The sequence below is a fragment of the Thamnophis elegans genome, chromosome 11 (assembly GCF_009769535.1).
Source record: "Thamnophis elegans isolate rThaEle1 chromosome 11, rThaEle1.pri, whole genome shotgun sequence".
NCBI classification, from domain to species: Eukaryota; Metazoa; Chordata; class Lepidosauria; order Squamata; family Colubridae; genus Thamnophis; species Thamnophis elegans.
This window is the reverse complement of record NC_045551.1, coordinates 44,776,383-44,790,722: the sequence shown is the minus strand read 5'-3', so window position 1 is coordinate 44,790,722 and position 14,340 is coordinate 44,776,383. Positions and strand designations below refer to the sequence as shown.

The window sequence follows — 14,340 nt, the reverse complement described above, 5'->3', positions numbered from 1 at the left end:
ATATATGTAAACACATAGAAAGAACACCACCACTTATTCAGGGCTACATTTTGCATTCTTCATCTGGTCAAGAGAACACAGCTTGAATATGGAGTATTCAGTGTTTTGAAGTCGGCTGTGATGAAGGCAAATGTAGACCAGCTTAGCTCAATATCTGGCACCGTATTTTTCATATGTGGATTTGCATCAGAGTTTATTAATTACATTCACAAAAGAGTGCTACCGAACCGAGTGCTCTCAAATGTTTGTTGGCTGTCTTGAATTTACAATAAAATTGTGTTGCTAGGCATTACGGTATAGTTATAATTTGTATAATACAATTAACCAGAACTGAAAATTGTTTTTACCAATACCCGCTGCTTCAATGCCAGATAAAGGAAAGAAGAAGAAAAAACTTCCTGTGAGTTGAGCTTGACTCATTTTGATTTTGTGAGCATGTCTGTGCAATTTTCTTGGCAACAGGAACAAAAGAGATTGCCACTGCTTTCTTCCTGGGTATTTTTTGACATCTCAGTCTAGCCTACAGCTCTCCTAGAGACAGCTTAATCAATAGAATAATATATTTTGGTTTGTATCTAGTGCACGGGTTTGTAAAAAGAAAGCTGATCATATCCAAGATATTTTATGCCTGTCATAATAAATATTCTCTTGCTGCTTCTTCTATGTCTTGGAAATCATGCAGAAATGTCATTTCCAAGGTTTATAAGGATTGACAAGAAAGATGATTTTAATCTGCATTGGCAGAAAGATGCAATTGTGTTTCCAATCGTATGTGTCAGAAATTCAAGGCAATAGTCAGCAAGGGAGCCTCATCCTTTAATCATTATCTACTTCAAACATAAGGTTGCCACTGAGTTCAGGTATCAGATGGAACTGCACTACTTCATAGTACTGGAAGCTACTTGGGGAAAAAATCTTGGGTTTATAGATCAAAGTGTTGCACTCCTAAGGACAACATGCATTTTTTTATCTGCAGTTTCCTATCTACATAGAGGCTTGAAAGTAGATGAAATTCTGTGGGAGGCAAGACAGAAAGATAAAAGTCTGATCAGCATTACAAGGAGAACGACATGGGGCATGCAAAGAGAAGAAGGCAAAACCTACCTGGATGTTGTTGTTCTTCCAGCCAAGGAGAACAACCCCATCTGACAAATGAAAGTTAATATAAACACTGCAGGATAAAACAGGATAAAAACACTGCAATGAACACATTCATCTTTGCAGCTATTAGGATTGTTGGATGAGCAGGCAGAAAACAGCCAGGGAATTGATCGAAGCCTGGGAAATAGGCCCCTCATCAGTCAATAGGAGTGCTGATTTACCATCAGCTTACCAAGTACTTAGAAAGTGTGGGCTGGGCAGCACAAGCGAACAGCCAATGGCTTAAAAGCCAGCCATCAACACACCCCAATCAGCATCTAAAAAGTCACATACAACAAGCACCATATAAATGCCACACACAGAACAGCACACACCCTGCTAGAGAGAAGTTCCAGGAAGATGGGCTGAAACCTTGGAAGACAAAATCTCTGGTCCTAGTGACTGACATAGATTGGACCACATCTGAGATTAATTCTGATCATAGAAAAATATTTAGAAGGCATCTGCTGTGGATGCAGGCATGGGCAAAGCAATCACTGAGTAAAGCAATCATTTTATCTCCCACTTTTCTCAGCTTTTTTATTCATTCATTCCCTATCTCACACACAAAATCCAATCATGCAAGCATATGCCCCCTTCACACACACACACACACACACACACACACACACACACACACACACACATATATACATACATACCAGAGGTGGGTTCCTACCAGTTCGCACCAGTTTGGTAGAACCGGTTCGTCAAATCTACCGAACCGTTTAGAAGAGGTTTCACCAGTGGACCCGGAAAGCAGGCCACACCTACAGAAGAGGTTCCAAAAATTTTTGAAACCCACCACTGATACATACATACATACATACATACACACACACACATACATACATACATACATACACATAGACACATCCAGATGTAAAGACAAAAAGAAATAAAAGTAAGTAATAGTTAAAAAGTGATAAGTAATTGAAAAATAAAAAAATTGAAGGCAGAAAAGAAAGAGATAAAAGAAAAAGGTTATTTATTTATTTATTTATTATTTATTTATTAAATCAATTTATAGGCCACCCAATCCCGGAGGACTCGGATAATAAAGAAGTAGCTTCCAATCTTCTTTACATTTACATTTCAAAAAATAATAGCCCTACTTTCTATATACACAGATTTATTTAATATTAATATTAACATTTTCCCCCATGCTATCACTCTTTTAAACAATTAATTTCTACAACACTGTCTTATGCCCTGAGATGTCAAGCCATGTAGTAGGGCTGTATTATTATTATTATCCTTCTCATCATCCCTATTGCCTATTTCTTTAGCTTCTTATCACTTTGTTGTTTGTATCATAGGATTTATGTTGATTGCTTTTATGTTTGTGATCATGATTTTTCACTTGTTGGTTGTGTGTATATTGAGAGTTTACACACTGGAGACAAATTTCTTGTGTGTCCAATCACACTTGGCCAATAAAGAATTCCAGTCCATTTCATTCCATTCTATATGATTTAAATCATGGTGAATACAATGGCTTTTTTGTTTCAAGCAATTCCTTTTAACTTTATTTGCTACGACAAAACTTTTTACTCAACATCAGATTTGACTGATTATGTGCCATCAAGTTTCTCCATGATGATCAATCTATATCTGTCCCTAACCTGTCCTTTCAGGACTCTCAAGGCTGTACCACCAGAGGTGGGCTGCTACAGGTTCGCCCTGGTTCGGGAGAACCCATAGCTAACGTTATGGCCAGTTTGGAGAACCTCCAAAGCCCACCTCTGGCTGGCTCCTCCCAACTCATCCCTCCCAGGAGTCTCCATGCAGACTGAGCTTCCATAGAATTTTGAAGATCCATGATGCTTACCATTTCTAGTTTTCTTTCAAACTTGCTTCTACAGTAGGGGTGTCAAACTTGCAGCCCACAGCAGTGCTGAAATCAACTTACCTTCGCTACCGGTTTGCAAATGTTAGCTCATGCGAGCTTCTGCGCATGCGCAGTGTCAAAAACAGGACGTGATGACGTCTGGGTGGGTGGGTGGGTGGAGCCTCCCGCTGTCTGTTCTCCCGAACCTGTTGGAACCGACTAAATTTCACCATGGCTCACAGGCTGGATGTGTCATGCACTGGCCACGCCCACACATGGTTTAGCGAAGGGAGGGAAGTCCTGGTACATCACGTGTCAACGCCATGATGATGTGACTTTGACACCCCTGTTCTTGAGTTTCTGTTTCTTTGCAACAAAAATAACTTTGAATGAATGGTTTCTGTCTCCGTGCTTTCTATCATTGGGAATAGTACTATCTGAGTTGGTTGTACGAGGGATTACCCATGTCAACCACTGGAACACTGGCCCTCTTGGTAATATTGTAACCAGGGTATCCAACAAAGTAATGATGTAATAAAATCCATTGTTACCTGTGTATGTTAGTGGAGATCTTTTCTTTAGCACATTCCAGTGAGGCAAAAACTGGTGCACCAGAAAGAGAAGTCTGTAACCCTGGTTCTAACCATGCTAATTTGTAAGTAGATTATCTCAGTTTGTCAAATACTTCGTAAGCCTCCATTAACTTTTCAGAGTTTGCCAGGTCACAAGTCACATCTATATCCACACTGTTTCTGTGGTTCTGATGTGTCATTCATTCTTACAGGAATCTATTCTGTCATCTAGATTTATTTCATAACAAAGTTATTGTATTTGTCATGTATCAGATAAATGAAATTTAAATAAATATCAAGAAAAATGATCAAATTTGATTTGTTTATAAGTGAAATCAAGGCAATTTTCTATAGCACATGCAATTTGAACCTCTAAGACTGGGAGCAAGAGATTTCTGATGTCAAAGGTTAAAATAATCAAGAATTATCACTTAAAAGCTATAATCATAATGTCTTTACTCTTTTTTCATATGCATATGTTTGCCATGAAGAAAATCCATGTGGTCACAAGAAGTAAAACAAAAAACAAAAACAATGGCACCTCCATCAATCAATGACTCAATCAATCAAATGTGTATTCTCTGTATGTTTAATTAAAAATAAATGGATGGAAGTTATTCATCTCAGTTTTCCATAGTTTAAGTAAAAAATTCTTGGGCCTTTTTTGTAGGAATATATTTTGTAGGAATATCATTGGGCATGTCCATTGCCTACATTTCTTATTACAGTAGAGGAATTTGAATTAAGAGTTCTGGAAGAGAATTGATTAGTTCTTTATACATCTTAAAAGCATATCTACATATATGCCTACACATTATTACAATAAAATAGATATGAAAATAATTATCAATTGTGATTATAGAATTAGAATAAAGGAAATACTATAGAAACACTGCTATGAATTGTACAGGTGAATCACCACAATATTTTGAGCAAAAGCAAAAAGCCATGAACTATGGGAGTAATTTTATTTCTGAATTTTCATTGAGAAGGTTAACAGCTTTCTTACAACAGCAACATTTTTATTTCTCATTACTATATACAGGTAGTCCTCGACTTACAACAGTTCATTTAGTGATCATTCAAAATTAAAATGGCGCTGAAAAAAGTGACATGATCGTTTTTCACAATTACAACCTTTCCAGCATCCCAATGATCATACAATCAAAATTCAGATGTTGGCAACTGGTTCATACTTATGGCTGTTGCTGTATCCTAAGATCATGTGATCACCTTCTGACAAGCAAAGTAATGGAGAAGGCAGATTCACTTAACAACCAGATTATTAACCTATCAACTGCAGTGATTCACTTAACAATGAGCCAAGAAAGGTCATAGAACATGGAAAAAATTACTTTAAAAATATCTCACTTAACAACAGAAATTTTTGGCTCAGTTGTGGGTGTAAGTCAAGGACTGCCTGTACACATTTTTATGAAATCCTTATTTCAGGGATTTTGTTTCCAAATCCCATAGGGTTTAGCTGAAAATTCTCCTCATCAAATTCAGCATGCTTTAGCCAAGAATAATTTTAGAAGTTCTTTTGAGGTGCCACTTCACAATCTTTCTTTCTCTCCTAGAGCAGCTATGGTTATAAAAGAAAAAATAAAGAAGGCCGATGGCCCACATCTGAGGCTGAACATACCCTTTGTGAGTGAACCAGAGTTTATCTGCTTTGACAAAGCTACACAGACCTCCTCTGAGGACATATTAGATAATCCACAGGAAGCTCACCTATTTGTGCCAGAAATAGAAGAATACTATGTGAGGAAAAGAAGAAGAAGCCTACAAGAGAAATGTCCCGCAGTCCAATCAGGGCTGGATCTTGAGAACTTCCTTCTGGAGGAAAAACATGAAACAGGGATTACAGGCTTGGATCATCATGGCAGTATCTCCTTGACTCCGATTACAGAAGAATGTAATGAGGTACAATCAATCTATGAATCGGAAGACTATTAATTCCAAAAGTCTTCTGCTTATGTTCCAGTTCTTCATACTTCATAACTTCTATTTTATTTTTATTTTATTTATTTCGTTTGTCAAACATATAAAAGATAACAGGTATAAGTATAAACATGGACATGAACAAAGGAAATGAGTACAAATAAATCGGGACAGGGACGGTAGGAATGTTGCAGTGGTGAGATTCAGCCAGTTCACACCTATTTGGGAGAACCGGTTGTTAACTTTTTAAGGAGTTGGGAGAACCAGTGGTTCTCCTTTTGTTTTTCCCCACTTTTCAGAGCTAATCTTATAAGGAAGGCAGGAAGGAAATATTCTGATGTTGTTTCTAGCCTAATCTTTATTGCCCTGCTTGCAGAAACTGCCTCTCCCGTTAATCCTTATTACATTGTAACAGCTAAGGCGAAGCGCCCATCGACGTGAGTGACATTGAGTTGGCCATGCCCACCCAGTCACATGACCACCAAGCCACACCTATTCAGCTGGTCATTAGGGCAGGGAACCGATTGTTAAATTATTTGAATCCCACCCCTGGAATGCTTGTGCGCTTATGCACGTCCCCTTTACGGACCTCTTAGGAATGGGGTGAGGTTCATGGTAGACAGTTTAAGGTTGAGGATGTAACAATGGAATCAGGTAGAGCATTCCAGGTGTTGACAACTCGGTTGCTGAAGCCATATTTTCTGCAATCAAGTTTGAAGCAGTTAACCTTGAGTTTGTACATATTGTTTACCTATGTATTATTGAGGTTGAAGGACATTGTAGCAGACAATTTTGTGCACTATGCTTAGGTAAGACCATCGGTGGCGTAGTTTCAGGTTGTCCAAGCCCAAAATTTCAAGCCTGGTGGCATAAGGGATTCTATTGTGAGCTATGCAGCAGTGGAACTATATACTTTCCCAATACAGCTACTGAAAGCTATTAATAACATTTAAATTAAATCAAATGCATTTTTAATCTACCTCAATCCACTTTTTTAGAGACTCTATCTGTTTTGGAATATGGCTTCTAGTATATGCTGCTCAAAGACTAACTTTGGTTCTTAGCCAATTTCTGCATATATATTGCCTTGAGGCCCAGTTTTCAATTTATTTTAGTTCATTTAATTTCATGTCCGATCACCATATACACTTCAACTAGCATTTCCCAGTTTGGTCTCCTCCAGCCGTGTTGGAATTCAACCCCCATCTTTGCTAATTAGCATAATTTGTGGTCTTACTACTTAAGCATTAGGAGAATTGTAGTCTCACACAGCTGTCAAACTTTATATTGGAGAACCCAGAAGTAGACATAATGTTATGGTCCAGAGCTAATGCTTAGAGCAGTGATGGCTAACCTTTTTCCCATCGTGTGCCAAAAGCAGGAGGAGCCCAGGTGGGGGTCATGCATGGGCGTGCCCACACCCATAATTCTAAGTGCGTAACCCCCCCCCATGCATATGCACGCATGACCCCCTCCCCCCCTGCTTTTGGCATGCAATGGACCTGTTTTTCACCCTCACCAGGCTCCAGAAGCTTTCTAGGAGCCTTGGGAAGGTGAAATGGCCTCCCCCGCCCCCCTGGAGGCCTCCAGAGGCTTCAGGATGCTTCCCTCAAAGTGAAAAATGACCCTACAGACAACCCAGAAGTTCGGGAATGGACTTCCGGTTTGTCTGTAGGGCCATTTTTTTGCCCCCCCCCCCAGAAGCTTCAGGAGGCTCCCCTGAAACCTCTGGAGGGAGAACACACCCAACACACAAACTTTCCTGAACTTCTGGTGAGCTCCTGTTACTTATCCCTGCTTCTGCCAACCTAGCAGTTTGAAAGCATGTAAAAATTCAAGTAGAAAAAATAGGAACCACCTTTGGTGGGAAGGTAATAGTAATAGTGGGAAGGTACATGACCACGTTGGATTGTTTTTCACCCTCCAGAGGCTTCAGAGAAACCTCCAGAGAGTGAGAAACAGCCAAAAATGAAGGCCAAAGTCAGCTGGAGCTGACAGGGCAATGTCTCGCATGCCCTAACAAATGGCTCCTCATGCCACCTGTGGCACACATACTATAGGTTCGCCATCACAAGCTTAGAGTGACTTGTCCAAGACTTTTCCTTGCAGCAAGGAGTAAAATTTAATAAAAGCACAAGTGGGCTCTGCCACTTGCTTAAGAATTGCAGATATTTACACTTGATCTCCGATTATAAATATGTGTTCTATGGCGGCCTCTTCTCTGTCTCTTTCAGAAACCTCTCAAAACCGATCCAACAGCCACCGTTACTGGGCAGATCCTCTTGGCAGTGGCTAGCCTGCGGGACCCAGACAGAAACAATATCCAGGCAGCTGCAATTATGCTGAATTCTCTTTTGAAGAAAGAGAAGAACAAATTAAGGGGAAAGGTAAGAAAAGATGAGAGTTTTGCAGGTCTCATTGTCAGGTTCTATGTTGATTTGATGCTCAGATTCACCCTGCAGGTATCTTGAAATTATGCCTTGCCGTAGCACTGCAAGTTTAAATAGTAACAAACTGATTTGCACACTGTTTCAATAGCAACCAACCTATTTTGATTTTTTTTTCAGTGGTACCTGCCCCCATAAATGGCCATTACCAGTTGCTAATTGCATTATTGTTTCTTTAAATCAAACATCATATTACAGCATAATCACTGTAATCAAAAACAATTTTGATTTGCTGAGCCATCTCTATAGTGATGTTCCTGAAATAGATGTAGAGGTGTCAGACTGGCCACAAACCTCTAAATAAAAAACAACCCTGTCTCCATTTGTTGAGAAAGGTATAATTTATTAAAAACCAAGTGTAATGCAAAGTAATGCACCACAATCCCTAAATTCTACTTTTCCCTCCCTTAACTGTCTCTCATTGCTCACCCCAGCATAACCAATCAGGTTCAGACAAGACGTTTTCCTAATGGTTGGTCCAAGTCAGTGGTGGGTTTCAATTTTTTTTAGAACCTCTTCTGTAAGTGTGGCCTGCTTTGTGGGAGTGGCTTTCTGGCCATGTGACCGTGTGGGAGTGGCTTGTCAGCCATGTGACTGGGTGGGAGTGGTTTGCCAGCCATGTGACCTGGTGGGAGTGGCTTGCCAGCCATGTGACTAGGTGGGCATGGCCAACTTGTAAAATGTGATGAAACTCACTTAACAACGCTCTTGCTTAGCAACCAAAATGGTGGCTCAGAAACTCTGCCATTTGAAGCACGCAAGTCTTAAAGCTGTCAAGTTACAAGACCCTTGCACCCCTAACCCTTTAGAAAAAAACCCCGAGGGGTATTCAAACTTGACAGCTTTAAGACTTGTGGACTTCAACTCCCAGAATTCCTCCTCTCGCTCTTCATCTTGATGATGTGCGGACGGGCAGGGGCAGGGAGCTGGAACCGGTTCTAAACAGCACTGTAGATTTCTATAGAAGAGGTTAGAACTGGCAGGAATCCACCCCTGGTCCAAGTGCAGCTTGGGAAGCAGCCCCACTCCTTCTTCTAGCTGGAAGACCTTGAGGCAACATCTTCAAGGGATACAGGATTTACTTTCATTTCCCTCCCCACCTGCTCATTCCCCCTCCCCACAGTTCATGGCAGTCTTTCACCACATAGCAGCAAAGCACAAGCAAGCATAAGATGGCAGCTAACATTAAGGATGCATTGATTATCAGTAAAAACTTCATCATCATCATCAGAAATACCTATAATTCTGAATTCCCTAGATCAGTGTTTCTCAACCTTGGTGACTTTAAGTCCTGTGGACTTCAACTCCCAGAATCCCCCAGCCAGGAATTCTGGGAGTTGAAATCCACAGGACTTAAAGTTGCCATGGTTGAGAAACACCGCCCTAGATGAAGCTGGGTGCAATTTTACTCTTCAATACTAAGAATTCTAGAAACAAAAGAATATTTTTCCATCTGACATTACATGCGCATTCACTGATTGTAATCTGTATTCTGAAATACATGTGTCCAAAGATTACTAACTCAGAATTGCATTATTGTTCCGAAGCAACAGGATTCATGTCATTCATATTGCTCAATCCTAATATGATGGAGATAGTCCTACACTGGGAAAAGTTGTATTGCAATATTTAAAGTTCTAAATAAGTGTTTCCTAAGAGAAGTGCTCTGAAAATATTTTGTGACTTCAGTCAACTAATACACACTTTTCAATTAATAGGGTGCACTTATTCATCTTTCAAGAACTTCCAATTCATTATGATCCAGTTTTGGTCCTTTTTTTTTTTTTTTTTTTTGCTTCCTTTTGTTGTTTAGATTTTCAAAACCTTCATCAGGAAGTCTTACACCAGCCTTGTCACTTAAGGTTCTTACACTTCCCAGTGAGGTGCCCTCTAACTCTAACTAAGTGCCTGCAATAACAATAAAATCATCCTATATCAAAAGTGTACTAGAAGGCAAGGAGGTGCAATAATAAGTCATGAGCTATTCCACTTCAGAACCCATTCTTTTTCTTCAAGTACTATTAAGATTTTTGAAGAAAACTTGAAAAATAAATGAAAGTGCATCCAGCCCATTTCATGTTAGTTACTTAATCTCTTTCCAAGCCAGAGCAAATGAACTTATCATATTTTTCAGAGTATAAGACGCACCTTTTTCCCTCAAAAAAGAGGGTGAGAGGACTTCCGGGGGGTGTGGCCTGTTGCCGAGGAGGGCTCCACCGAGCTCCTCAGAGATCTGGTCTGTATATCTAAATAAGATCATAGATAGCACCCCTTTCTGGCTAAGAAAGGGGCAGGGAGAATAGCCCCGTAGGTTAGGATCTAATCGTAAACCACAGCCTTTTTTCTTTTTTTGGCTGTGGAAAGAGATTAGTTCCGGCCGAAGCGGAGCTCTTATCTCCAGCCATTTCTTCTCAGCTGCCTTTTTTTTGGCAGCCCCAGACAGGCTAGCCCCCCCCCAGGACAAGACAAAGTTTTTTTTTCAAGCTAGAATTGATACGGGCGGGTCCCACCCCTGTGAGATTTATGTTTTTAGTACTATCGTAAATACCAGCACCATTCGTCTTAGAGACTTCTTTGTCTAATTAGACCTCAAAATGGCGATTTCTCTCCGTGGATGATTGATATACTTAGCCGGTGTTATCTTCCTGCAGACTGCTCCTTAAGAAAATAAATTTTTCTTTTTTGGAAATAGAGGGGAGCGAAGCTCTGCTTACTTGCTTATTTATTATGCCATCCAAATCAAAGAAGCGTCTTGCTACAAAAGAATTTAAAGAATTTTCATTGGAAACACAGCCTTTGTCTCCTATGTCTTCTGTTGAGGAACTTTTAACACAGGAATATCTCCTTAAAATGCTTAACGCTTTTAAGAAAGAAATCAGGGAATTTGTATTGGAATTATTTGATGATTTACAATCTAAAGTTAATCAAATGAAGGCGAATACTTTTGCAGCTGTGTCTGCCCTGTCAGATTACTCTGCTGAAATAGAAAACAAATTGGAAAGTCTGGAGAAGGCTAATTTTAATTTGACTACCAATATTCAAATTTTACAAGAAAAAATTAGAAATAACGAAGAACAGCTTATGATACTAAATTTTAATAGGAAGGCATTTGCAATTAGAGTCAGAGGATTCCGTGAAAAGAAGCAAGAGAATTTAAAACAGACCTTTGCTGAAGCCTTCAGCCACGCGCTGGGAAGCCCGGGACTTAACTTTGATTGGCAGATTCGGAAAATCTATCGCCAGAACTCATTGATAGCGGAACAGCGACAGCTCCCGAGGGACATAATTATATATTTCTCTACAAAAGAATCTAGAAACGCGATTGTGCAAAATTTTTATAATAATAGGCTCCGAATTGATGATCAGGACCTGATTGTCTTCAAAGAGATTCCTTTCCAGATATTGAGAGCAAGAAGGGACTACGCCTTTTTAACTAAAGAGCTTAGGAGTCAACAGATTCGATACAGATGGGAGGCCCCTGCCGGCATCACGGTTACATTTGAGAATCAAAGATTTCGTCTTAACTCTATTTCGGAGGCTCAAGATTTCTATTGTAGGATTCTGAAGGCGGGACTTCCTGACGCGCTCGGAAGAGAGGAGAGACAAGCGGAAGGAGAAAGCAAACGGCTGGCCATGCGGCTGCAAGATGGAGGGGGTAGCCCCTCCTCTCTCGGAGAAGCAGAAGAACGCAGATCGAGAATTTAGATACTTCAAAAGACTTCCTAAAGTTGAGGACTGAATGGGGGTTTGAGACCTCTCTCCGGTAGAAAAAGTGGACTAATTTTTATCAGAAGGGAAAGCTGGATGAAACTACTTTGAGCTAGATTCTAAAGTAACGTTAGCACAAATTTGATAGTGGTTAAAAGAATGCGGAATGATTTATGTTGTTTAAACTTTGTTAGATGGGACTATTTTAAAATAGAAGGTTAACTGACTCTTGCTGAAAGTATTATTTGAAAATGATCCATGCTATTTAACTTTTATTTGAAGGGAAAGTTGGTTGTTATAGTTACTTTTTAAATAAACGCTAGTATAAATTTGATAGTGGTAAATATTAGACAAGCAAGAGATGAGGGTAAAATGTATGTGGAATGAATTATGTTATTTGTGGTAAATACCAGACAAGCAAGGGAAGAGGGCAAAATTTACGTTGTTTAAAGCTTATTAGAACAGGAAGCCGCTTGGGATTATCTTAAGATAACTGTAAAAAGAATGCGGAATGATTTATGTTGTTTAAACTTTGTTAGAAGCGACTACCTTAAAATAGAAGGTTAACTGACTCTTGTTGAAAGTATTACTGGAATATGTGGAATGATTCATGCTACAAATCGCTCTGAGCTATATTTTAAACAAATGTTAGCATAAATTTGATAGTGGTAAATATCAGACAAGTGGGGGATGAGAGTAAAATGCATGTGGAATGAACTAAGTTATTTAAATTCTACTAGAAGGGGAAGTCGGTTGGAATTATCTTAAGATAGAAATTGATTCCTGTGTAAAGTAATATCTGATCTATGTTGCTTAACTTTACTAAGAAGGGGAAATCTGGTTAGATTATTTTGAATTACGGTTTGAAAAAGGGGTAAAGAAAGATCATTCACGTTGTTTAAATTTTACTAGAAGGGAAAGTTTGATTACTTGTCTGTAAAGTTATATTTGAATATATGGCAGGAACTATGCTGCCTAAATCTTATTGGAAGGGATCATGAGGTTTAGGAAGGGAACGGGAGAGTCTACAGAAGATCGGGGTAAATAGCAAAGAAGTAAGAGACGAGAATAAAATATAGATAGAATGATTTATACTATTTAAGCATAGATAAAGATGGGGGGCTGAGATCAACACAAAGAGTGGTTTTTTTTTTTCTTTTTTATATATTACTTTTATTTTTTAATCCATATATTTTAGATAGAAGGTAGTGCCAGGTGTGGGCCCTGGGAAGCCGGGAGGATTAGGGATGGGGATTGTGGGGGGTGGGGTGGGGGGGGGTTAACATAATCTTAATAAGAACAAGAATGTATTTATATACGGTGGTTCCTTTTTTTTTTTATTATTATTATTATCTTTTTTTTTTTTCCCTTGGTTCATTTTACATTTATTAGATCAAACAACACTCGAATAAAGGCATACACCAAGGAGGGAGGTAGAGGGAAGGAAGAGGGAGGAGTAAGGAAGGAGTAAGGGGAATGTAAGGAGTATGTAAGGAGGGTGTCTGGGGAGTAAGGGGAGAAGGAAGGTTTGAGGGGAAAGGGAAGTAGGAGGGGAGTGTTAGAGGGAGAAAGGAAAGTTGGAGGGGGTAGATGGGGTGTATGGAGGATGCAAGGGTTAGGTGGGGTTGGGAATGATGAGTTGTGTTTCCTTTTTATCTGTTCGTTTTATTCCTTTTTTCCTTTTTTTTTTTTTTCTTCTTTTCTTATAGTAAATACCCTGTGTATAAATGATTGCAAATGGAATGTGAAAATTGAAAATTGAATAAAATATAAAAGATTAAAAAAAGAGGGTGAGAATCTGGGTGCATCTTATACACTGAATACAGCACTTTTGGCCTACCGAAACCCTGCCCCTTTGCAAAAATGGACAAGCAGAGGGTTTGGGAGTCTTGCAAAGTGCTCCTGAGGGTTGGGGAGGGCAAAAATGAACAAAAAACCAGGCAGTTTTTGTTCATTTTTGCCCCCCTCATCTCCCCCCCACCCCCACAGGAGCACTGTACAAGCATCCCAAAACTCTGCATGCCCCACTTTTTTTGCAAAAAATGAGGCATTTGGAGGGTTTGGGAGGCCTGCAGAGTGCAAAAACTTTTTTTTTTATTTACCTCTTCAAAATCATGGTGCATCTTATACTCCGGTGTGTCTTATAGTCTGAAAAATACAGTATGTAGCCAAGTTCGGAAGATTGTAGGGAGGGTTTACCAAAACACAAGAAAGTATGTAGTTATCAATTAACCATGGACTGTCTATTTCACTGAGATTGTTACTGGCGGAAGGGATAACCTGCAGTAAGAGTGCTATTTCAAACCAGAAACACAACCAGTTGTACTAAGTCTATCATTATTGTAAGGTTACATTAACAGAATCTTGCAAAACTAAAAGGATTTCACCTTCCTTTCCTTTTATTCTCCTGAAAACTAGAGTGAGTCCCTTCTGAAATGTTTCCCAGGCCCTCCCTCCTTCAGTAGACTGAGATATCTTTTTCATGCCAGCTGTCCAATCTATACTCTCCCTCTTATTTACCAAGGTCATTCATGCATATCATTAGAAAGAATAATGGATTTGATGGAGTTTTAGTCAATACCATTCCAAAGATCATACCATCTTCATCCAATTCTACTACATCCTTCCTCTTGCTCTTAGTGTCAAAGTATACATTTCTTCTTCCATTTCTTCATTCATTCATTTAATTTGCTACTTT

At 39.3% G+C, this 14,340-nt stretch overlaps 1 protein-coding gene across 1 annotated transcript in view; it reads left to right on the top strand.

Moving 5' to 3' along the window:
- Positions 1–5,130: 5,130 nt before the first annotated feature.
- LOC116514640 (maestro heat-like repeat-containing protein family member 6) overlaps positions 5,131–14,340 on the top strand; it is a 41,655-nt gene continuing 32,445 nt past the window's right edge. Inside the window, exons 1-2 of the mRNA XM_032226256.1 lie at positions 5,131–5,469; positions 7,722–7,874. Of these exons, the coding sequence (XP_032082147.1) occupies positions 5,131–5,469; positions 7,722–7,874 (492 nt within the window). The remainder of the gene's footprint in view (positions 5,470–7,721; positions 7,875–14,340) is intronic.